This window comes from Bombina bombina, chromosome 1 (assembly GCF_027579735.1).
Source record: "Bombina bombina isolate aBomBom1 chromosome 1, aBomBom1.pri, whole genome shotgun sequence".
NCBI lineage: Eukaryota > Metazoa > Chordata > Amphibia > Anura > Bombinatoridae > Bombina > Bombina bombina.
In genome coordinates, this window is record NC_069499.1 from 1329225183 (window position 1) to 1329251679 (window position 26497).

Sequence of the window (26497 nt, forward strand, 5' to 3'; positions counted from 1 at the left end):
GGCAGCTGATATAATCCATATGATATGGTCGTGCCCCCGGATAAAACAGCTCTGGCGGAAAATAGAATTCTGGCTCATTAAGGTATTGAAGATACCGTTATCTCTCTCTCTCTGGCAGAGGTTGTTTTTCTTATTGAATCCCCTTTACCTCCTGAACACAAAAAAGCTAGAAATATGACAATTCTGGCAGCAAGAAATCTAATTTTTAAGAAATGGCGAGACCCCTCGGTTCCCAGTATCTCAGAAATTAAAAACTATATGAAAAAGCAATGCATTATTGAACAGATGGACACGACCTTAACTTCCGAAAGGGAAGTAATTCTTTTTTTTTAAAAATGGTCCACATTTATTAAGATCTTTCCTCCAGAGGAAATAGATCAACTAATTTTCCCCTCCAGACACTCCGAAATAGTATTATTAGATCGTTGGTAACACTCATTTTCCTCTATCCCCCCCCCCCTTTTTTTTTCTCTCCCTTTTTCCCCTTCTCTCACCTTCCCTCTCTCTCCCTGTCTCCTTGCCGTTATGGTTATATTGTTCAGTCAATAATTAGTCGAGAAGAAGAATTTGTATAAAAATTCAAAGTTATAATGGAAAACAAGAGGCTTATTTATGCTAATATTAAACCGAATATGAAACAAGTTGTTAACTGTCTGAATGTTTATTTTCTTTCTCTTGAACTGTTCTGGTTGTTCTTTTATTTTTGAGTTGTATCTATGCAATATATGCCTCAATAAAAAATATTATAAGAAAAAAAAACACTCTGCTTCAATTGTTATATCTGGAGTACCAAAATTAAAGGGACATGAAACCCAAAAATGTTCTTTCATGGTTCAGACAGAGAATGCAATATTTAAAAAGTTGAGTTTAATTCTATTATCAAATTTGCTTTGTAATCATCTTATTCTTTGTCGAAGAGATATCTGGATAGGTAGTGTGCACATGTCTGAAGCACATGACAGGAAATAGTGCTGCCATCTAGTGCTCTTTGCTAATGTATAACTTTCTTGCAGAACTGCAGCAATATAGTGTAGCAGGCACGTGCACTCTCCTGAGCTTACCATCCTGCTTTTTTAACAAAGGATAACAAGAAAAACTTGATAATAGAAGTAAATTGGGAAGTTGTTTAACCCTTTGAGTGCTAACCACTTTCCCACCTGGGTGCTAAGCTGATTTATTTTAATGTTTTTACATAAAACATTTAATTTTTTTTTTTTTTTACAGATCCCCAAGACTCATACCGTTGGAAAGGTTAGGCGATTACCTTTCCAACGGTGGGTCTTGGGGGTCTGTAGCTGCTAGAGATACAGGCTTCTAAGCAGCATGCCCCCTTTCCCTATACTTTACATTGTCCATTATAAATAAAGTTGCGCGGTGACGTCATCACGTCATTGCACGTGACGTCACTGTGCAAAACGTGAAGCCCTGATGATGCCTGTCACTATATAGGCCCCATCGCCAGGGTAGGAGCGGGTGAAAGCCTCCAGATCTCCCTCAAGGTGGGAGAGTGCTAGCAACGGCTCTGAGACACCGTTAGCACCTGAGTGAGACAATTTGCAATGGCTCAGAGCCGTCGTTAGCACTCAAGAGGTTAAAATTGTATGATCTATCTGAATCATGAAAGAAAACATTTGGGGTTTTATATCCCTTTAAAAATAGCAATGCATTGTTTTATGTTTCAGTGACTAATAAGTTCTCAGCTGTTTTACTTGTTTGTAAAACAAAGCTAATGGCTATTTAGTGAGTAAAAACTACATAGTTATGTGTTCTAGGAAACAAAATCCTTGCTAAAGACAGTCTGTTCAAAAACGCAAATAAATCTGTTTTATTCAGATTTAGGTATTACATACAGTAAATAAATTATTTTCTATTTTGGGTACAACTATGAAAAAAATAAGACACACTTATCAAATTCCAGTTCAATGTAGACAAGAGTGATAGAAAGTTATTACTTTGTTGTTTTTTTCTGTTATTTAAATACACTTTTTTTTTTCTTTCAAAATTTAATTTTGAAGAAACTTTACAAACTGTGCAACTTACAAATTAATTTCCTTCAGCATCAAAGGGTGTCACAAATTAAAGTGCCATTGACCTCAATGGTACTGGAGGAGTTTATAAAACAAACTGCAGAAATAACAAATTATGTACACATTCTGAAATATTACACATGTTCAAGTCACTAAGTTATTTGTTAACGGTATAAAAGATTATAGAAAGAAGGAGGTGCAAATGTATCTAGTGAAGCGGTGAGTCAATTTTATGTTTTCTTCTCCATGCGGCTCTATGTACTTATCAGATTACAGTAGAGACTTGTTCAAACCTAGAGAAAAGAAGGGACATTCAGTAATCAAGGTATTCATGGTTTTACTTAATAGAGCACTGCACATTACATTGAAACCCCCCCCATTATTAAAGGGATAGGTCAAAAATTAAATGTGCACGGGTGTATTTAAATTTGAAATAGAAACATTTTTGCAATATACTTTTATTAGCAAAATGTTTCTAGTAAAAGTTATTACTCCTGCAAAGGCCTGTGCACCAGTATTCAAACACCATGCCTGCTCAGACTCAGCAATGGCTTGTATGAAACAAATGATGTTTTCAGAAGCATTACACACCACCACTAGTTCTATGAGCAGGCATAGTTTTTGCATACTGGTGCACAGGCCTTTACAGTATATGTGCGTATGCCACAGAAAACCCCCCATAACTTTTGCTAGTAACATTTTTGATAATGAAAGTATATTGCAAAAATGCTCATATTTCAAATTGAAATGCACCTGAGCACTTTTCATTTTTGACCTTTCTATCCCTTTAAATCCACAACCTTCTTTCCAATTCAACAAAAATAAGTACAAAAGACTAGATACATTGTTTTATTGCCTCCAAAGGACTTGCAGTCTATATTAGTGTTAATAACGCTTAGAAAATGTTTTATTGTACAACAAATATTTAAATAAAATGATGTCACGATGAAACATCTAGGTTACAAAACACACACTTACTTTGCTATATATGATAGAATATGTGAAAATTACTGATAATCTGAGTGTTTTCTGCATACTCTCTAGGAGTTTTAAGGGGCAGACAAGCATTTCTGCAATACAGTCATGGTTACAGAGACAGTGATGCCTAGGACATGTGGAGAACTTACAAAAATGCTGCTGATCAGATTTGCAGCACACTGTTCAGCATTTCAAACATGACTTAAGCACTTTATATAGATGCATTGTGAGGTAGAAAAATATATTTTTGATTTATCTAAGCACCTAAGACCACTCACCAAAAATGTGTTCATGTGACAGTATTGAGTAACTGCGATCGTATCACCATCATCTATGCGGCTTGAAAGAATGCCCTTTCCCTCTCAGAAAAAAACGTACGGAAAAAAGTCCTACACCACAAATCACATGCATATAAAAAAGCTAACTTTTTATATACAATTTAACACATTTGTTGTGGGTGGCCTTAGGATACAGATTAACAGATCTTAAAAAATTAATTTTCCTACCTCAAAAATACATCAATGTAAAAACGCAAGCACACAATTTAAAAACATGAAATATAAGCCACTGATTAATGCATATGAACTGCACATGTGCTTGCATGATGTGCACTATGCAAATGAGCAACGGTGCACAGTCTGAGAATAGCTGGCAAGGCAGATAACCGTGCACTGTAACTATTTAACAACCAAACAAAAAAAAATCCACTTACTGAAGCATACAGGTTAGGAAAAGCTCAAACAATGGTGGAAGGACTTAAGGAAATGTTGCGTGTATTCTGGGGGAAAAAGCAAATGTTAGTGATAAGTTAGAATTCAACGCATAGGGAAATATAGCAGACACATGAAATAAAAGCAACACAAATGCAAAGTTTAATAAAAAAAACAAAAACACATAACCTTGGAAACTTAGTTTTATTCATCCAGTGGTGCACTGTTTTGACAGAACACATGGTTACTATTATTAAACTGGTATTTATCCAGTTAGTGATGGTCAACTTCCTAATACATGGGGGCACAAGATCAATAAATATACGGCTATTAAACAGACAAATAATACATTTCCTAAGCATGGCCTGTGGCACAGTACCAGATTAATGTTACTGTGAGACCTCTATCTGCTGTTTTTAAGTCCATAATTGAGTTGTGGCTTTGGTTTTTGCCCAACTACCCTTAGTCCTTAAAACACACATTGGTAGTTCTGCTTTTTCCCTGGGAGCCACAAGAAACAAAATTTATGCTTGCCTGATAAATTTCTTTCTTTACGGATATGGCGAGTCCACGGCAGAATCTTCAATTACTGTTGGGAATATCACTCCTGACCAACAGGAGGAGGCAAAGAGCACCACAGCAAAGCTGTTAAGTATCACTTCCCTACCCTCAACCCCCATTCATTCAACCGAGCCAAGCCAAAGAGAAAAAGAAGTAACCGTAGCTTTCTGACCCTTGCGTTTCCCAGAGAAACAAACAAACAATGCTGACGAAAATCCTTAGTCACCTGCAAGTAGAATTTCAGAGCACGCACAACATCCAGGTTGTGTAACAAACGTTCCTCATGACAGGAAGGATTAGGACATAGAGAAGGAACAACGATTTCCTGATTAATATTCTTGTTCGAAATAACTTTAGGAAGGAAACCAAACTTAGTACGAAGAACCAGCGCCAGCAGAGCATTGAAGATGGACTCCTCCCGAGTCCATAGACCCAGGCTGGCATCCGTGGTCACAATCACCCAGGAAGGTCTGCTGAAGCAAGTTCCCTGGGAGAGGTGTTCCTGAGACAACCATCACGGAAGAGAATCTTTGTCGCCTGATCCAGATCTATTCATTGAGACAGATCCGCATAGTCCCCGTTCCATTGTCTTAGCATGCATAACTGCAGAGCTCTGAGATGGAACCGAGCGAACGGGGTAATGTCCATGGAAGCTACCATCAAACAAATTACCTCCATACATTGAGCCACTGACGGCCGAGGAGAGGACTGAAGGGCAAGGCAAGAGTCGAAGATCTTGGATTTTCTGACCTCTGTCAGAAATATCTTCATCGATAGGGAATCTATTATAAGAACACTACCCTTGTAGCTGGAACCAGGGAACTTTTTCCCAGATTCACCTTCCATCCGTGGGAGCGAAGAAAAGACAACAAGATCTCCGTATGATAGTTTGCTTGTTGAAAAGACGGCGCCTGAACCAGAATGTCGTCCAGATAGGGTGCCACTGCAATGTCCCGAGACTGGATCACTGCCAATAGAGCCCCCAGAACGTTGAAAAAAATTTTGGGAGCTGTGGCAAGGCCAAACGGAAGAGCTACAAACTGAAAGTGATTGTCCAAAAAGGCGAATCTCAGAAACTTGTGATGATCCCTGTGAATGGGAACATGAATGTACGCATTCTTTAAGTCTATGGTCGTCATGAACTGACCCCTCTTGGACCAAGGGAAGAATGGAACGTATAGTTTCCATCTTGAAGAACGGTACTCAGAGGAACTTCTTTTTTTTTTTTTTTTTTAGACATTTCAGGTCTAGAATAGGTCTGAAAGTTCCCTCTTTTTTGGGAACCACAAACAGATTGGAATAGAACCCCAGACCCTGTTCCTGAATTGGAACTATCACTCCCAGGTCGAAAAGATCCTGAACATATTTTAAGAATACAACAAAAGGAACCATTCAAAGAATAGACATAAAGCACTCACAGCAGACAAGAGTGAGTAACATGGTAGATATATGGGTATAATACTAGTCCTTCACACAAAGAGAAAGTGTGTATCATTGGTACATGGCTATTGCTACAACTACACTGCATCTGTGGTGATATGTTATAATCCAGTGTTTTTCAACCAGTGTGCCACGGCACACTAGTGTGCCGTGAGAGATCCTCAGGTGTGCCGCGGCAGACTGAGAACAGTGTGACATATTTTTTAAATTCTGCTTGTTTTGATGTGACAGGCTCATCAGGCAGACAGGCAGGCATCATTTACAACCATGACATATTGACATTCATTCACAGACAATCATTATGATGTCTAATATATGCTGTATTAGGCTACAAAGTGTGATTTTGTAAAATTTTGGGATGGTGGTGTGCCGCAGGATTTTTTAATGTAAAAAAGTGTGCCACGGCAAAAAAAATGTTGAAAATCACTGTTATAATCAACAGACTATACAGATACTGATTTTGTAAATAAGTCCAACTTTATACATAGTGTATCATCTGAAATGCTTGAAGTATAACTGTGCTACATACTCTTTAATATTATCAATTTTAAGGTATTAGCAACCTTTCCCTACAAATGGAAGTAACCACTATGAGTATTTAAATACTACCCTATTTATGGTGCAGGATTTTATGTACCATTTATTATCCAGTTATATATATTTGGATAGTTTAAACCATATAGCATAACAAGTGGTTACCTGTGTATTTACCAACAATTTCAAATGATTTCTAACGATATTTATATCAGAGTACAAGGATTGGAATCAATACATCTAGGTGATTGATATCGCTAGTGACTGAGAATTTTGTATACTACAGTGATTACTAGTATGGTCTTAAACATCATATCACACCATTACATATTATCTGTATACTGATAACTATAACAACACAGTCTCAGCTAATTTAGCTGTGTCTTGTCATTGCAAACTGCATTTGATTACTGTTACACCAATCACACTGATACAGTCTCATAGACCTCCGTGGTTTGATCAGATATTTATCTCCTATCAGGTACTATCTATTCAAGCCATTTCTGTTAGTCCTCACTAGTTTATTATTTTAATTGCACATCCCAATATTTTAAGTTTTGTTTTTTAATAAAAGTTATATTTTAATTTGTTTGGTAGTGCATTATCTCTCTGCCCCATTATACCCATATATCTACCATGTTACTCACTCTTCTCTGCTGTGAGTGCTTTATATGTATTCTTTGAATGGTTCCTTTTCATCCATTCTTTTGTTGTATCTTAATACTCAATACACAGCACCTTCTACCCTTGTTTGCTACAAAGCTATAAGTTAACTATTAATATTAGGGTGTAGACAATATAGACCTTTAGTAATGCCATTGGATCCCTCTTTTGATTGCCAACATTTTAAGAATGCCTCTCTTTTTATCTGGTCTACAGATAATCTTGAGAGTTGGAACTGCCCCTGGGAGGAAAGGTCTTGAATTTTAACTTGTAACCCCGGGATACGATATCCACCTCCCAGGGATCCGGGACATCCCGTATCCAAGCTTAAAGGGCCACTGTAAGTAAATATTTTCTATGCCTGTTACTAATTAACTACCCCAAATATGCTTTTTATCAACAGCATTTCATTAACATATCTCTACCGTATATCAGAAATCTTGTCTGCAAATTTAATTGTTTTCCAAACCCACTCCGTGGGTATCCTTTGCTCTGTACCAATCTGTTTACAATACCTAGGTTTCAAAATGGCGCTTTAAACCCAATTTCATTGGTTTAAGTATTTTGAACACGCAGTGCTGAAAATAGTGGGCAGGATAACGTGACATCATCAGGGAATAAAAGATAACTTTTATAATGTTATGAAACTTCGTTTTGGAGAAAATATAGGTCAGTAGGTTTTAATTAATGTTTATTAACTTTAATATGTTAGTTGTTTGCCTTAAAAATTATAACAGAAAGTAATCATTTAAGCGAATTGAGTAAGTCTGCCCCCTACTGGATCCGCTCCCGGATTGGGGGCAAACCCTTCATGCTGACTTGGAATCAGCTGCGGGTTTCTTGGATTGCTTCCCCTTGTTCCAAGACTGATTGGGTTTTCAAGGCGGCTTGGACTTTTCTTGCTTGGCAGAGGGAGGGGAAGGCTTACCTCTGAAGTTACTCCGACATCCTTTCTGTCTATTCCTCTTATCTTGTGGCAGAAAATATCCCTTTCCACCTGTGATATCTGAAATGATTTCAGCCAGGCCAGGTCCAAACAAGGTCTTACCTTTGTAAGGGATCGCCAAAAGCTTGGACTTAGATGAAACATCCGCAGACCAGGATTTCAACCATAAGGCTCTGTGAGCTAGAATAGCAAAAACAGATATTTTTGCTCCCAACTTAATGACTTGTAAGGAAGCATCAGTGATAAAGGAATATGCTAACTTAAGAGCCTTAATCCTGTTCTGGATCTCCTCCAGGGGAGTTTCTGCCTGAATAGATTCAGACAACGCATCAAACCAGTAGGCTGCTGCACTGGTCACAGTGGCAATGCACACTGCAGGTTGCCATTGAAGGCCTTGATGGATATATATCTTCTTTAGCAAGGCATCCAGCTTTTTATCCATTGGATCCTTGAAAGAACAACTATCCTTCCACCTTAGGAACCGTCTGCCATGACTCCTTAATGGAATCAGCCACTGGAAACATTTTCTTGAAACTTGGAGATGGAGAAAAAGGAATTCCAGGCCTCTCCCACTCCCGTGCAATAATTTCTTTAGCACGATCCGGAACAGGAAACACCTCCACCGTGGAGGGAACATCAAAGTATTTATTTAGCTTACTAGATTTCTTAGGGTTGACTACGATAGTCGTATCACAGTCGTCCAAGGTAGCCAAAACCTCCTTTAACATACGGAAGTCTTCCAGCTTAAATCTAAAGGATACAACTTCAGCATCAGCAGAAGGAATTATACTGTCTGAGTCTGAGATTTCAACCTTTAGAGGCTACTGACATGTCTTCCTCCTCAGACTTCTGAGAAAGAGCAACCTGGTAAGCCACAACTGGATCAGAAACCTTACCAACTGAATCTTTAAAATTTCCTCTTGCGTCTTCCCTGAAGAATGGGAAAGACAGATAATGCCTCAGATACTGCAGAGGATACCCGGGCATGCTCCTGTAGAAACTCCTACAGGAGCATGAGAGGAACCGCAGGGCACTGCATGAGGTGACGAAAGCATTGGGACGTTTGAGGAGAAAGCTGCAGCATATCTGATACAGGAGAACCCTGAACATCATCAGCCTTAGAGAATGATGGCTCAGATTCAAAAAGTCTGTCCTTGTAAAAAGGAAATTTATTCTTACCTGATAAATTTATTTCTTTTACGAGTCCACGGATTTCATCCTTACTTGTGGGATATCGCCTCCTGGTCAGCAGGAGGAGGCAAAGAGCACCACAGCAGAGCTGTATATATAGCTCCTCCCTTCCCTCCCACTCCAGTCATTTGACCAAAGTTAGGAAGAGAAAGGAAAAGCCAAGGTGCAGAGGTGTCTGAAGTTTAACAAAAAGAAAATAACCTGTCTCATAAGAACAGGGCGGGCCGTGGACTCCTTGTATCGTAAAATAAACAAATTTATCAGGTAAGAATAAATTTCCTTTTCTTTTACAAGATACGATGAGTCCATGGATTTCATCCTTACTTGTGGGATACAATACCAAAGCTATAGTACACGGATGAAACGGGAGGGACAAGACAGGGAACCTAAACAGAAGGCACCACTTCTTGAAGAACTTTCCTCCCAAAAACAGCCTTAGACGAGTCAAAAGTATCGAATTTGTAAAATTTGGAAAAAAATGTGAAGAGACGACTAAGTTGCAGCTTTGCAAATCTGCTCAACAGAAGCATCATTTTTAAACGCCCATGAGGAAGCCACAGCCCTAGTGAAATGAGCCGTAATTTGTACAGGAGGCTGCTGTCCAGCAGTCTCATATGCAAAACGGATGATACTCTTCAGCCAAAATGAGAGAGAGGTAGCCGTAGCTTTTTGACCCCTACGCTTCCCAGAAAAGACAAGAAACAGGGAAGACGATTGACTAAAATCCTTAAAAGCCTGTAAAGAAAACTTTAAAGCACGGACCACGTCCAAAGTATGTAACAGCCTCTCCTTCTTAGAAGAAGGATTAGGACACAAGGAAGGAACAACAATTTCCTGTTAATATTTTTATTAGAAACAACCTTAGGAAGAAAACCAGGTTGGGTACGGAACACCACCTTATTGGATGAAAAACAAGATAAGGAGAATCCCATTGCAATGCCGAAAGCTCAGAAACTCTGCGAGCAGAAGAAATAGCAACCAAAAATAAAACTTTCCAAGATAATAACTTAATATCTATGGAATGCATAGGTTCAAACGGAACCCCTTGAAGAACATTAAGAACTAAATTCAAACTCCAAGGAGGAGCAATTGTTCTAAACACAGGCCTGATTCTAGTCAGAGCCTGACAAAAAGATTGAACATCTGGAGCATCTGCCATACGCTTGTGTAGCAAAATAGAAAAAGCAGAAATCTGTCCCTTTAAGGAACTTGCTAACAACCCTTTCTCCAATCCTACTTGGAGAAAATACAAAATCCTGAGAATCTTAACCCTACTCCATGAGTAGTCCTTGGATTTGCACCAATAAAGATATTTTATGGCAAATCCGTCTAGTAACAGGCTCACATGGCTGAAACAAGGTATCAATGACCGAATCAGAAAACCCTCGCTAAGAAAAATCAAGCGTTCAATCTCCAAGCAGTTAGCTGCAGAGAAACTAGATTCAGATGATGGAAGGGTCCCTGATAAGAAAGCCTTTCCTCAATGGACGCTTCCATGGTGACTGAGATGACATGACCACCAGATCGGCTAGCAAGTCCTGTGAGGCCACGCAGGAGCAATGAGAATTACCTATGCCCTCTCCTGTTTGACTCGAGCAATCACCCGGGGAAGGAGAGCAAATGGAGGGAACACATAAGCTAGGCTGAAAGACCAAAAAAAACTTCCAAGGCATTTATCAGCTCGGTCTGGGGATCCCTGGACCTCGGCATTCTGACGAGATGCCATAAGATCCAACCCCGGCCTGCCCCATCTGAGAATCAGGTTGGGAAATACCTCCGGATGAAGTTCCCATCTTCCCGGATCAAACGTCTGTCTGCTTAGAAATTCCGCTTCCCAGTGCTCCACACCTCGGATATGGATCGTCGACAGATAACAAAAGTGAGCCTCCGCCCACTGAAGTATCTTGGCTACTTCAGTCATCGCTAAGGAACTCCTTGTTCCTCCCTGAGGATTGATGTAAGCTACAGTCGTAATGTAGTCTGACTGGAATCTGATGAACTTGGCCAAAGCCAACTGAGGCGAAGCCTTAAGCGCCTTGAGTATTGCTCTCAACTCAAGGATCTTGATGGGAAGGAGAGACTCCGATTGAGTCCATACACCCTGAGCCCTCAGGGAGATCCAGACTGCTCCCCATCCTATCAGGCTAGCAACCGTCGTCACTATCACCCATGAGGGTCTGTGGAAGCATGTCCCCTGGGATAGATGATCCAGCGACAACCACCATAGAAGAGAGTCTTTGTCTTTTGGTCTAGAGAGATATGAGGAGATAAATTTGCAAAAACTCCATTCATTGACAAAGCATGGTCAGTTGCAGAGGTCTGAGATGCAAACAAGCAAACGGAATGATGCCCATTGGCGCTACCATCAAACCAATCACCCCCATGCACTGAGCCACTGACGGCCGAGGATTTGACTGAAGAGCTCAGCACATGTTCAGAATCTTTAATTTTCTGACCTTCGTCAAAAAGATTTTCATGGATAAAGAATCGATTAGAGTTCCAAAGAAAGGAACCCTAGTTTGTGGAACTAGCGAAACTCTTTTCCAGATTCACCTTCCACCTATGAGTCCACAGGAAGGATAGAACAATGTCGTATGAGACTTTGCTAGCTGATAAGACGATGCCTGGATCAGAACATCGTCCAGATAAGGCGCCACTGCAATGCCCCGCAGTCTTAGAACCGCCAGCAGGAACCCCAGAACCTTTGTGAAAATTCTGGGTGCCGTAGCCAGACCGAAAGGAAGATCCACGAACTGAAAAAGATTGTCCAGAAAGGCAAACCTCAGGAACTTGTGATCCGTGGATAGGAACATGAAGATATGCATCCTTTAGATCCACAATAGTCATAAATTGACCCTCCTGGATCAATGGAAGAATGGTTCAAATAGTTTCCATCTTGAAAGATGGAACTCTGATAAACTTGTTTTAACTCTTGAGATCTAAGATAGGTCCGAAAGTTCCCTCTTTTTTGAGAACTGCAAACAGATTCGAATAAAACCCCTGTCCTGAATTGGAATGGGACAAGTTACTCCCATGAAGGATAGGTCTCTTACACAGCGTAAGAACGCCTCTCTCTGTATCTGGACTACAGACAATCAAGAAAGAAGAAACCTTCCTCCAGGGGAAGATTTTGTCCTGGATCGGGGGCCAACCTGTCATGCTGACTTGGGAACAGCAGCAGGTTTCTTGGATTGTTTACCCTTATTCCAAGACTGGTTAGGTCTCCAGGTAGATTTGGCTTGCAAATAGATACCTTCCTGTTTAGAAGAAGAGGAAGAGTTCCCTTAAAATTTCGAAAAGGGAGCAAACTTTAGTGATCTGCAGAAAAGCCGAATTTAGCAAACTCCTAAGTCTTAATCCCATCCTGGATTTATCCATAGAACTTTCTGACTGAAAAGGCACAGCAGCCAAATTGTCGTCGCTCTAGTGACGATAAGAAAGTACACAGTTGAAAGTGGTTAGAAGAAATACTAGCACGTGAGGGTGGATTTGAACACTCAACCTTCTGCTTTCCAAGCAGCTGTGCTAGCCACTAAGCTATGCCAGAGACACTCTGGAGTACAACCCTTTCTGAATCTTTGGAGGAATCAACTACCCTCTAAGGCAGTAGCGAGTCTCGTAGCCCAGCTGAAAGCCATTCTAACCCCAGGAATGACTATCCAACCTCCTTAGCTGAGATGGGTATTTCTTATGAAATATAGGAAATGCAGTCTTGCTGTCTCATAATTTACTCGTCATACTAGAAAATAGATGGAGCCATCGATTTGTTAATAAAACACAGAATGCATGAGGGACAGGAGAAAATGACACTGCAGTAGCATGTGGGATTGAACATGCAAACAATCCCCCAAATCAGACCACAAAGTACACCATGTGGGCCCTAATATTGTGTGGACACTGTAGGAATGTGGAAAAATGACCATTGACAACATACTCCCCAATAGTAATATCTTTAAGAGGAGAATGTCTTAAAAAAAGTGGAAAACAACGTTTTTTTTTTAAAATAAACTTCTTATTTCTGTTGAGCAGAAAACAAGCCAATTAAAGAATTAACATTGCTGTTAATACACATCGCTAAAAACATGAAACAAGCGAGGTCATGTGCCACAATTCCATATAAAATCTGCAAGGAACCGCAGAGCACTACATACGGCCATAAAAATCCTAGACCCACTATAATGAGAAAAAAAGTGGCATGGATTCACCTGAGTCAATAGACCCCGAAGAGAAAAAGCTTTAGAAGGGGAATAATTTGACACATACAAAGCGGTACTGTTTCTTTAAATATTTAAGTACCCTATATAGCATCCCAAGACACAACGGATGAGCGAAATCAAGAGAGCTGACAATATTATGATAAACATAACATAGGTTAGCCTTCATAAAGCAAAGACTGTGTCTACTGTCCCTTTAAATGGTAAAAGTAACATAATTCATTATTTGCGTGCTGTCTCCTAAGTTGCTAACTGTCCCCTTATCAATATGTATGCACGGATTGACATAGCCAGAGCAACTACTTTCCTGGTCTACTGGACCTCAGCTATTATACTGAGGTATCTAAGTGTCCAAAATTTGTTTGGAAGACAGGAGTTTTTATTAAAGAGAACGCAGCAGAACAGCAGTACACACTTAACCCTCCTTAACCTTACTGGAGGAAAAGTATAACATACAGACTCGTAAGGTTTTTAACTGCGCGTGGACAACTGTACAAACTCTCCCTCTGGTACAATCACACTCGGAATGGAGGGAGAGCGCAACTATAGAGTTCCGCCCTTCGTAGGCGTACCTGCACTTCCTCCCCAGGCACTCCGATTGAATGTGCCTTGTATGGGGGAAAGAGCCCAAACCAACGGCGGGAAGACAACTCCGCCCATCGTGGGCATACCTGCACTTCCTACCCCGGCACTCCGATTGAATGTGCCTTGTATGGGGGAAGGAGCCCAAACCAACGGTGGGAAGACAACTCCGCCCATCGTGGGTGTCACCTTACTCGAGCTCCCGGTCGCCATTATTGACACCGGGAGAAAAACATAATTTATGCTTACCTGATAAATTTATTTCTCTTGTAGTGTATCCAGTCCACGGATCATCCATTACTTGTGGGATATTCTCCTTCCCAACAGGAAGTTGCAAGAGGATCACCCACAGCAGAGCTGCTATATAGCTCCTCCCCTCACTGCCATATCCAGTCATTCGACCGAAACAAGATGAGAAAGGAGAAACCATAGGGTGCAGTGGTGACTGTAGTTTAATTAAAATTTAGACCTGCCTTAAAAGGACAGGGCGGGCCATGGACTGGATACACTACAAGAGAAATACATTTATCAGGTAAGCATAAATTATGTTTTCTCTTGTTAAGTGTATCCAGTCCACGGATCATCCATTACTTGTGGGATACCAATACCAAAGCTAAAGTACACGGATGATGGGAGGGACAAGGCAGGAACTTAAACGGAAGGAACCACTGCCTGTAGAACCTTTCTCCCAAAAATAGCCTCCGAAGAAGCAAAAGTGTCAAATTTGTAAAATTTTGAAAAGGTGTGAAGCGAAGACCAAGTCGCAGCCTTGCAAATCTGTTCAACAGAGGCCTCATTTTTAAAGTCCCAGGTAGAAGCCACAGCTCTAGTAGAATGAGCTGTAATCCTTTCAGGGGGCTGCTGTCCAGCAGTCTCATAGGCTAAGCTTATTATGCTCCGAAGCCAAAAGGAGAGAGAGGTTGCCGAAGCTTTTTGACCTCTCCTCTGTCCAGAGTAAACGACAAACAGGGCAGATGTTTGACGAAAATCTTTAGTAGCATGTAAGTAAAACTTCAAGGCACGGACTACGTCCAGATTATGCAAAAGACGTTCCTTCTTTGAAGAAGGATTAGGACACAATGATGGAACAACAATCTCTTGATTGATATTCCTGTTAGAAACCAACTTAGGCAAAAACCCAGGTTTGGTACGCAGAACTACCTTGTCTGAATGAAAAATCAGATAAGGAGAATCACAATGTAAGGCAGATAACTCAGAGACTCTTCGAGCCGAGGAAATAGCCAACAAAAACAGAACTTTCCAAGATAAAAGTTTAATATCAATGGAATGAAGGGGTTCAAACGGAACTCCCTGAAGAACTTTAAGAACCAAGTTTAAGCTCCACGGGGGAGCAACAGTTTTAAACACAGGCTTAATCCTAACCAAAGCCTGACAAAATGCCTGGACGTCTGGAACTTCTGCCAGACGCTTGTGCAAAAGAATAGACAGAGCAGAGATCTGTCCTTTTAAAGAACTAGCTGATAAGCCTTTGTCCAAACCCTCTTGGAGAAAGGACAATATCCTAGGAATCCTAACCTTACTCCATGAGTAACTCTTGGATTCACACCAATAAAGATATTTACGCCATATCTTATGGTAGATTTTCCTGGTGACAGGCTTCCGAGCCTGTATTAAGGTATCAATGACTGACTCGGAGAAGCCACGCCTTGATAGAATCAAGCGTTCAATCTCCATGCAGTCAGTCTCAGAGAAATTAAATTTGGATGATTGAAAGGACCTTGTATTAGAAGGTCCTGCCTCAGAGGCAGAGTCCATGATGGAAGAGATGACATGTCCACTAGGTCTGCATACCAGGTCCTGCGTGGCCACGCAGGCGCTATCAGAATCACTGATGCTCTCTCCTGTTTGATTTTGGCAATCAGTTGAGGGAGCAGAGGAAACGGTGGAAACACATAGGCCAGGTTGAAGAACCAAGGAGCTGCTAGAGCATCTATCAGCGTTACTCCCGGGTCCCTGGACCTGGATCCGTAACAAGGAAGCTTGGCGTTCTGGCGAGACGCCATGAGATCCAGTTCTGGTTTGCCCCAACGATGGACCAGTTGAGCAAACACCTCCGGATGGAGTTCCCACTCCCCCGGATGAAAAGTCTGACGACTAAGAAAATCCGCCTCCCAGTTCTCTACGCCTGGGATGTGGATCGCTGACAGGTGGCAAGAGTGAGACTCTGCCCAGCGAATTATCTTTGAGACTTCTAACATCGTTAGGGAACTCCTGGTTCCCCCTTGATGGTTGATGTAAGCCACAGTCGTGATGTTGTCCGACTGAAATCTGATGAACCTCAGTGTTGCTAACTGAGGCCAAGCTAGAAGAGCATTGAATATTGCTCTTAACTCCAGAATATTTATTGGGAGGAGTTTTTCCTCCTGAGTCCACGATCCCTGAGCCTTCAGGGAGTTCCAGACTGCGCCCCAACCTAGAAGGCTGGCATCTGTTGTTACAATCGTCCAATCTGGCCTGCGAAAGGTCATACCCTTGGACAGATGGACCCGAGAAAGCCACCAGAGAAGAGAATCTCTGGTCTCTTGATCCAGATTTAGTAGAGGGGACAAATCTGAGTAATCCCCATTCCACTGACTTAGCAAGCATAATTGCAGCGGTCTGAGATGCAGGCGCGCAAATGGCACTATGTCCATTGCCGCTACCATTAAGCCGATTACTTCCATGCACTGAGCCACTGACGGGCGTGGAATGGAATGAAGGACACGGCAAGCATTTAGAAGTTTTGATAACCTGGACTCCGTCAGGTAAATTTTCATCTCTACAGAATCTATAAGAGTCCCTAGGAAGGAGACTCTTGTGAGTGGTGATAGAGAACTCTTTTCCACGTTCACTTTCCACCCATGTAACCTCAGAAATGCCAGAACTATCTCTGTATGAGACTTGCCAATTTGAAAGCTTGACACCTGTATCAGGATGTCGTCTAGATACGGAGCCACCGCTATGCCTCGCGGTCTTAGAACCGCCAGAAGTGAGCCCAGAACCTTTGTAAAAATTCTCGGGGCAGTGGCCAACCCGAAGAGAAGAGCTACAAATTGGTAATGCCTGTCTAGAAAGGCAAACCTTAGGAACCGATGATGATCTTTGTGAATCGGTATGTGAAGGTAGGCATCCTTTAAGTCCACTGTGGTCATGTACTGACCCTCTTGGATCATGGGTAGGATGGTCCGAATAGTTTCCATTTTGAATGATGGAACTCTGAGGAATTTGTTTAAGATCTTTAGATCCAAGATTGGTCTGAAGATTCCCTCTTTCTTGGGAACCACAAACAGATTTGAATAAAATCCCTGTCCTTGTTCCGTCCGCGGAACTGGATGGATCACTCCCATTACTAGGAGGTCTTGCACACAGCTTAGGAATGCCTCTTTCTTTATCTGCTTTACTGATAACCTTGAAAGATGAAATCTCCCTTGTGGAGGAGAAGCTTTGAAGTCCAGAAGATATCCCTGAGATATGATCTCCAACGCCCAGGGATCCTGAACATCTCTTGCCCACGCCTGGGCGAAGAGAGAAAGTCTGCCCCCCACTAGATCCGTTTCCGGATAGGGGGCCGTTCCTTCATGCTGTCTTGGGGGCAGCAGCAGGCTTTCTGGCCTGCTTGCCCTTGTTCCAGGACTGGTTAGGTTTCCAGGCCTGTCTGGAATGAGCAACAGTTCCCTCTTGTTTTGAAGCGGAGGAAGTTGATGCTGCTCCTGCCTTGAAATTTCGAAAGGCACGAAAATTAGACTGTTTGGCCTTTGATTTGGCCCTGTCCTGAGGAAGGGTATGACCCTTGCCTCCAGTAATGTCAGCAATAATTTCCTTCAAGCCAGGCCCGAATAAGGTCTGCCCCTTGAAAGGAATGTTGAGTAATTTAGACTTTGAAGTCACGTCAGCTGACCAGGATTTAAGCCATAGCGCCCTACGCGCCTGGATGGCGAATCCGGAATTCTTAGCCGTTAGTTTAGTCAAATGAACAATGGCATCAGAAACAAATGAGTTAGCTAGCTTAAGCGTTCTAAGCTTGTCAATAATTTCATTCAATGGAGCTGTCTGGATGGCCTCTTCCAGGGCCTCAAACCAGAATGCCGCTGCAGCAGTGACAGGCGCAATGCATGCAAGGGGCTGTAAAATAAAACCTTGTTGAATAAACATTTTCTTAAGGTAACCCTCCAATTTTTTATCCATTGGATCTGAAAAAGCACAACTGTCCTCAACCGGGATAGTGGTACGCTTTGCTAAAGTAGAAACTGCTCCCTCCACCTTAGGGACCGTCTGCCATAAGTCCCGTGTAGTGGCGTCTATTGGAAACATTTTTCTAAATATAGGAGGTGGGGAAAAGGGCACACCGGGTCTATCCCACTACTTGCTAATAATTTCTGTAAGCCTTTTAGGTATAGGAAAAACGTCAGTACACACCGGCACCGCATAGTATCTATCCAGCCTACACAATTTCTCTGGAATTGCAACTGTGTTACAGTCATTCAGAGCAGCTAATACCTCCCCAAGCAATACACGGAGGTTCTCAAGCTTAAATTTAAAATTAGAAATCTCTGAATCAGGTTTCCCCGAGTCAGAGATGTCACCCACAGACTGAAGTTCTCCGTCCTCATGTTTTGCATACTGTGACGCAGTATCAGACATGGCTCTAACAGCATTTGCGCGGTCTGTATCTCTCCTAACCACAGAGCTATTGCGCTTGCCTCTTAATTCAGGCAATCTAGATAATACCTCTGACAGGGTATTATTCATGATTGCAGCCATGTCCTGCAAGGTAATCGCTATGGGCGTCCCTGATGTAATTGGCGCCATATTAGTGTGCGTCCCCTGAGCGGGAGGCGAAGGGTCTGACACGTGGGGAGAGTTAGTCGGCATAACTTCCCCCTCGACAGAACCCTCTGGTGATAATTCTTTTATAGATAAAGACTGATCTTTACTGTTTAAGGTGAAATCAATACATTTAGTACACATTCTCCTATAGGGCTCCACCATGGCTTTCAAACATAATGAACAAGTAGGTTCCTCTGTGTCAGACATGTTTAAACAGACTAGCAATGAGACTAGCAAGCTTGGAAAACACTTTAAAACAAGTTTAGAAGCAAAATAAAAAAATGTTACTGCGCTTTTAAGAAACCCAAATTTTCCCAAATTTTTAAATAACAGTGAAAAAATGCAGTTACACTAACAAAATTTTTACAGTGTATGTAATAAGTTAGCAGAGCATTGCACCCACTTGCAAATGGATGATTAACCCCTTAATACCAAAAACGGAATAACAAATGACAAAAACGTTTTTTAAACAGTCACAACAACTGCCACAGCTCTACTGTGGCTTTTTACCTCCCTCAATACGACTTTTGAAGCCTTTTGAGCCCTTCAGAGAAGTCCTGGATCATGCAGGAAGAAGCTGGATGTCTGTGTCTGTAATTTTTGCTGTGCAAAAAAACACTAAAATAGGCCCCTCCCACTCATATTACAACAGTGGGAAGCCTCAGGGAACTGTTTCTAGGCAAAATTCAAGCCAGCCATGTGGAAAAAAACTAGGCCCCAATAAGTTTTATCACCAAACATATGTAAAAAACGATTAAACATGCCAGCAAACGTTTTAAAATACACTTTTATAATAGTATGTATCTCTATTAATAAGCCTGATACCAGTCGCTATCACTGCATTTAAGGCTTTACTTACATTACTTCGGTATCAGCAGCATTTTCTAGCAAATTCCATCCCTAGAAAATATTTTAACTGCATATACCTTATTGCAGGAAAACCTGCACGCTATTCCCCCTCTGAAGTTACCTCACTCCTCAGAATATGTGAGAACAGCAAAGGATCTTAGTTACTTCTGCTAAGATCATAGAAAACGCAGGCAGATTCTTCTTCTAAATACTGCCTGAGATAAACAGTACACTCCGGTACCATTTAAAAATAACAAACTTTTGATTGAAGAAATAAACTAAGTATAAAACACCACAGTCCTCTTACGACCTCCATCTTAGTTGAGAGTTGCAAGAGAATGACTGGATATGGCAGTGAGGGGAGGAGCGATATAGCAGCTCTGCTGTGGGTGATCCTCTTGCAACTTCCTGTTGGGAAGGAGAATATCCCACAAGTAATGGATGATCCGTGGACTGGATACACTTAACAAGAGAAATAAATCAACCTTACAAACTGTAAGCCGAGTATGCCACCGCACCATTAGCTCTCAACACATTGTAAGAAAGGAAAAACACTTGATGCTTTCTTGTTCAGCACCATTGTATTGTTAACCACTGAGCCACATTACAAGTTATGTAACAGTCGTACTGACAATGAATGTAATAAAGTCGCTGTCACTGACGGTCTTGTGAGGAGTACCCCCATACAAGCATGGCCCATCAACATAAATGTCGCCAGGGAAAAAAGCTCTTCACAGACAGAGCCCCTGATTCCCCTAGAAGTGCAGAGCAACCCCACTGTCCCGTAGAGAAATAAAGTCTGCACTTACCTTTTATGCTGCCTGACAGCAGGACAGCCACAACAGGGTTCAGAGGTTCACTGGGTCCCTCCTGTAGTCCTGTAAAAAGATGAAGCCTGAGTTAAATGCAGCTTAGGTCATCACAGAAAGGGCAGCATCACAGTATGGGAGGCGCAGTGAGAATTATGTCCCACAAGTTCCCATTGCTTTAAAGCCACCAAATGCTTCTGTTTTTCCTGAAGAGACTGATCTGGTCTAGGCTACACCCTAGCACAAAGTAGCACCACTTTAAAAAATAATAAACTCTTGATTGAAGAATCTAAACTAACACCTCACTTTACCTCTTCCTATCACTAACACAGGCAAAGAGAATAACTGGAGTGGGAGGGAAGGGAGGAGCTATATATACAGCTCTGCTGTGGTGCTCTTTGCCTCCTCCTGCTGACTAGGAGGCGATATTCCACAAGGATGAAATCCGTGGACTCATCGTATCTTGTAAAAGAAATAGTTATTTTAATACATGAATAGAAAGGAAGAGGGGGCTCTACTTGGGAGTTAAAACAGAGCTTGCATGCAACATTAAGCAAAGCCTCTTGGTCCATCTTGCAACAATAACACTTGAGATTTTAATTTTTAACCAATATCGATTACTGTCCCTTTAAAGGCACAAAATATCTCAATTATACTAAGATTCAGGACTAACGAAAACCCCTCTTGACACTCTACACCTCAACAGCTGAGGTGCCTGCCTGCCGACTGAAGATCTAAACGCACTGCCAGCAAAAGAAAACGCAGGCGATCCAGCTCACTCCGGAACTACTCCTGATCTTTCCGATCTAGATGTGAAGCCGGAAACTCCTTCCGGTTGTCAGAATAACTGCGTCTCCACTGAAAAGCAAGCAATCTCTATTAAACTGCTGCCACAGTGAAAGGGACCGCCTCTCTGTAACATGGGCAGTCCCAGTGGCCATTAAAGAAAACAAACACGGCATGTTAACAAAAATTGCCACCACACATAGAAAACTTCTGTAACCGGTAGCTACACCGGTATAAGGAGGAAAGTCTTTTAAATTACAGTCTGAGCCACCAAAGTAGGGTTAAACACAAACCCCTTCTCTAACAAGTCACCAGTGTCTGCTCTTCTACCATAAAACAGATAATCCCCCCAGGATTAAATGTAAATGTCCCTGTGCAGCAATCTGCTTAAAGTGCCATAGTCCCTGTAAAAACAAAACTTTTTTGGCACTTACCTGCACTTCAGGCTGTCCGGTAGAAAGGACAGCTCATCCGGTTTGAGAGGATACCACTCCTCACATGGACCTGTGAATAAAGAAAGATCAGAGTAAACTTACTCAGGCTTTCTGAATAGGGCAGCAAACCGGTTGAGAAAACGCAGTGAGGGCTTTATCTCACAAGTTGCCACCACTGCCCTACTGAAGAAACTGACGTGGGGTACGGCTAGACCCAAGAAAAAATCAGAACAAACCTACTCTGCTTTTAAAATAATAAAATCTTGATTGAAGTAAACTTCTTTTCAGACACCAAAAAACTTTACCTCCTCCTTGCACCGCAGGCAAAGAGAATGACTGGGGGTTGTGGGTAGGACAGTGATACTTAACAGCTTTGCTGTGGTGCTCTTTGCCTCCTCCTGCTGGCCAGGAGTGATATTCCCAACAGTGGACTCACCATATCTTAGGAAAGAAACTAGTGCAGACGGCCGTATGTGGCCCATGGGCTATCAAGAAAGCCTTATTTAAGTTGGGAGCAAACCCCAAAATTAATGACACTGCATTGTTTTTCTAATGAACTGAAGATCCCAAACTATCTATTTTGTGTACTGTGCATAATTAATTTTTTTATGTCTTTTTACTGTCTTGTAATTTGTCTCTATAGCATCAATGGGAGTGCCAAACCTCAAAAGTTTCAGCTGCTCTGAATTTGCAATATAATGTCTCATTGTAATATAATGGGCTCAATTTATCAAGTGATGGCGGACAGAGGCGTACATATGCGCCCCTGTCCGCTTCAGCTTACCTCTGGCAGGCTGAATTCTGCTGCCGGAAATTCAGAATTGCACAAGAGCGCTATTTTGCACTCTTGTGCAACGCCGCCCCCTGCACGTGCACAGTCAATCATGCGCGAGCAGGAGCTGTCAATGTCCCCGGTCAGACGATACCGGGGAGATTGAAATTCTCCACCTAAGAGGTGGAGAAGAGTTAGGGAACCAGCAGTCTGATGACTGCTGCTTGATAAACATGGACTGCAGGTTCTCTTGTGAGAACCTGCAGTCATAGGGGGCAAAGGCAGACGAAGCCTTTAATAAATCAACCCCAATGTCTAATGTCACATGTTCAGGGATCTTAGGCAAAACAACAAGAGAAGTGAAGGATGGAGCTATCTCTGCTTTTAGCAACATTGGAACAATCTGACCTTATACGAAAAGTATATTCCTTGAATAATATTTGTAAAAATCTGTTTTTTTTCTTACCGCAGAAATATACTGCTTGTTGATAAATTTTGGTTTTTCTGCAATAGGAGATATTATGCTGGAGCTGTTCCTGTGTCCTTGAAGAGCATATGCTGTAGAACCATCACAAGGAGAACCAGCATCTTCAGATAAGTTGTCCTGGGGATTATAGGACACACATCCACTATCAGAGCCACTGGACCCAGCACCAGACATGCATTGTGAGGATTCGGAACTCTCTGTTGCTGTAAACAAAATATATTGTCATGAGCAATATGTGCAGAGGGTAGAAAACAAGTGACAATATGACCGTTATCTCTAATTACATAAGCTACAGACATATATAGTAAATAGGCACTGTACAATAGTATGTCAGTTTTATTTTTCTTTTATATTGAGGACGTACTCATGGAGGGTTGGCTGCTGCTAGTCTCATTCTCAAGCTCATCCTCTTCAAGGCAACTGCTGGTCTCAAATGGTCGGTTGTGGGACAGCATTCCTGGCAGGAGAGTTTGGTTAACATACATATGCAGATTAAGTGGTCCCAGCAGTGAGGCAGAGGAAGGGCCACGTTTGGAGTGTACAGAGCTACAGGTGATAGGCGCTTGGGTCCTCTTGTAAGGATCGGAGTGGTCAAACAAGGACACTGCAATCGATGCTCTCGTCCTTGCACCTGAAAATCACATAAAAATACTTTACAATAAACACTATACACATATGTATGTAAGATTTATTTCAGAGTAACTTCCATTAGAAAAATAGTTTGAATGCGTTTTTGGAAAACAGTCCAGACACTTGTGAAGTGCTCCTATCATGTTTGGAAACAGCACTATTCTGAGGTACAGTACATATGTGAGCTGGCACGGATTGCCATTGCAGTACTATAATTTCATTCAGCCTAAATTAATCTTGTATTTTATTACATTGTGTGCAAAATAAAGCACATTTTAATGCACTGGGGAAAATAATCTTGAGTTTGTTGTGCACTCTTCAGATCCTTAGGAGCGTGACCTCTTTACTTTCACTTTGGGCAACCAAATTATAATTCAATTGTGAGTGTAGATAGCACCCACTTCACAGTGACAAGGCAAAATTATTCTTTTATGACTCCGATACTTTTAAACCACTTTCCAATTTACTTCTATTACACAACTTGCTTTGTTTTCTTGGTATCCATTGTTGAAGTAGCAGCAATGCACTACTGGGAGCTAGATCAACACATCTGATGAGCCAATGACAAGAGGCATATATGTGCAGCTACCAATAAGCAGTTAGCTCCCAGTAGTGCACTGCTTCTTCTGAGCTTACCTAGATATGCTTTACAACAAAGGATACAGAGAGAACCAAGCAAATTAGATAATAGAATTCAAATGGAAAATTGTTTAAAAAAATAAATTTATGCTTACCTGATAAATTTATTTATTTCTTGACACGGTGAGTCCATGGATCATCTAATTACTATTGGGAATATCACTCCTGCCCAGCAGGAGGTGGCAAAGAGCACCACAGCAAAGCTGTTAAATACCACCTCCCTTCCCTCCAACCCCAGTCATTTGTCCAAAGCAAAGGAGAGAAAGGTGCAGAGGTGTCTGAAGTTTATAACATACCAACAAAAAAACCTGTCCTTAAGAAAACAGGGCGGGCCGTGGACTCACCATGTCAAGAAAGAAAGAAATTTATCAGGTAAGCATAAATTTTGTTTTCTTTCTAATGACACAGTGAGTCCACGGATCATCTAATTACTATTGGGAATCAATACCCAAGCTAGAGGACACAGATGATAAGGGAGGGACAAGACAGGGAACCTAAACGGAAGGCACCACTGTTTGAAGAACCTTTCTCCCAAAAGAAGCCTCAGCCGAGGCAAAAGTATCAAATTTATAGAATTTATAAAAAGTGTGAAGAGAGGACCAAGTTGCAGCCTTGCAAATCTGTTCCACAGAAGCTTCATTTTTGAATGCCCAGGAAGAGGAAACAGCCCTTGTAGAATGAGCCGTAACTCTCTCAGGAGGCTGCTGTCCAGCAGTTTCATAGGCCAAGCGAATGATACTCTTCAGCCACAAAGAAAGAGAAGTAGACGTAGCTTTCAGCCCCTTACGTTTCCCAGAGAAAACCACAGAGCAGAAGACTGACGAAAGTCCTTAGTCGCCTGTAAATAGAATTTCAATGCACGCACCACATCCAGATTGTGCAGCAGACGTTCCTTCTGAGAAGAAGGGTTAGGACACAAGGAAGGAACAGCGGCAACCTCCACAGAGGAGAGAACGACAAATTCAGCTGGAGCAATTAGGATCACAGAGGCCGGCTCCTGTTTGATGCGGGCTATGACCCTGGGAAGAAGGGAAAACTGAGGAAACGGATATATCAGACCGAAGTCCCATGGAAGGTCATTGATAAAGTTACAACTACGAAACGCGTTTGACCTGCCTTACTCTGCTGGTGTGTATGCCTTTTAAGTGATGTCAAATAAAGGAGCTTTTTACAATAAGCAAAGAAGTGGCGGTTCGTTTCTTCGGCACTTTACCCTAACCTACCCATGAGTGTGCAAGGATTTGGCTGTATCTAATTTCATGTTCTCATTTGAGGGAAGTTGGTGAAAATCCCTGTATTTTCCATTTGCACCTGTCGGATCGGAACACCCCTTTGGCCACGACTCCCGTGGGGAGCGCTGAGGAAACACAGAGCGGTGCTGCAGAGGCAGCAGTGACACAGCGCGGCACATAGGGTGAGTGAATCCGCAATTATACGGAAGCGTTTACCAATGGACTCTGTTTTCGAAGTCCCATGGAACCGATAACGCGTCCACCAGCACTGCCTAGGGGTCTCTCGATCTGGACCCGTATCTGGGCAGTTTGGAATTGAGACGAGACGCCATGAGATCTATCTCCGGAACACCCCACCTGAGGGTTATCTCGGAAAACACCTCCGGATGAAGAGCCCACTCCCCTGGGTGAAACGTCTGTCTGCTCAGATAATCTGCTTCCCAGTTGTCCACACCTGGGATATAAATGGCTGAAATGTGGCAATTGTGAGACTCCGTCCACTGAAGGATGCGCAAAACCTCCTTCATAGCTATCGAACTCATTATTCCTCCCTGATGGTTTATATAAGCCACGGATGTTATGTTGTCCAATTGGAATCTGATTGCTCTCAACTCCAGAATATTTATTAGGAGGACGGATTCCTTCAGTAACCAGGATCCCTGAGCTCTTAAGGGAACCCAAACTACGAATGCCAGCCTTTCAGGCTGGGGAGCAATCACAATCTCCCAAGATGGTCTCAAAAAGCACGTGCCTTGAGCCAGATGATCCTGACAGACACCAAAAGAGAGATTCTCTTGTGTGGTTGTCTAGGACGAACCGTTGAGATAGGTCTGAATGATCTCCGTTGCATTGCCTGAGCATACATAGTTGGAGAGGTCTCAGATGGAAGCGAGCAAAAGGAATAAATGTCCATGGAGGCCACCATGAGACCAATTACCTCCATGCACTGCGCAAGTGAGGGATGAACAGAGGACTGAAGGGAAAGATAGGCAGAGAGAAGTTGGAACTGTCTCACATCTGTTAGGAAGATCAAGTCTAAGATTGTCCCCCAAAAAAAACATACCTTTGGTATCTGGGACCAGGGAGCTCTTGTCCAAATTCACCTTCCACCCGTGAGAGAGAAGGAGGGACTATATAGAGTCTGTGTCAGATGTTGCCAAATGAAAAGATGTAGCCTGGAAGCCAT

General features: G+C 42.0%; 1 protein-coding gene across 1 annotated transcript in view; it reads right to left on the reverse strand.

The window, feature by feature from the left end:
- Positions 1 to 1801: 1801 nt before the first annotated feature.
- LOC128664603 (rho guanine nucleotide exchange factor 40) overlaps positions 1802 to 26497 on the reverse strand; it is a 339695-nt gene continuing 314999 nt past the window's right edge. The window contains exons 20-23 of the mRNA XM_053719420.1: positions 23175 to 23441; positions 22790 to 23013; positions 3718 to 3783; positions 1802 to 2320 (exon numbers count right to left, since the gene is read on the reverse strand). Coding sequence (XP_053575395.1) covers positions 3742 to 3783; positions 22790 to 23013; positions 23175 to 23441 — 533 coding nt within the window. The 3' untranslated portion in view covers positions 1802 to 2320; positions 3718 to 3741. The remainder of the gene's footprint in view (positions 2321 to 3717; positions 3784 to 22789; positions 23014 to 23174; positions 23442 to 26497) is intronic.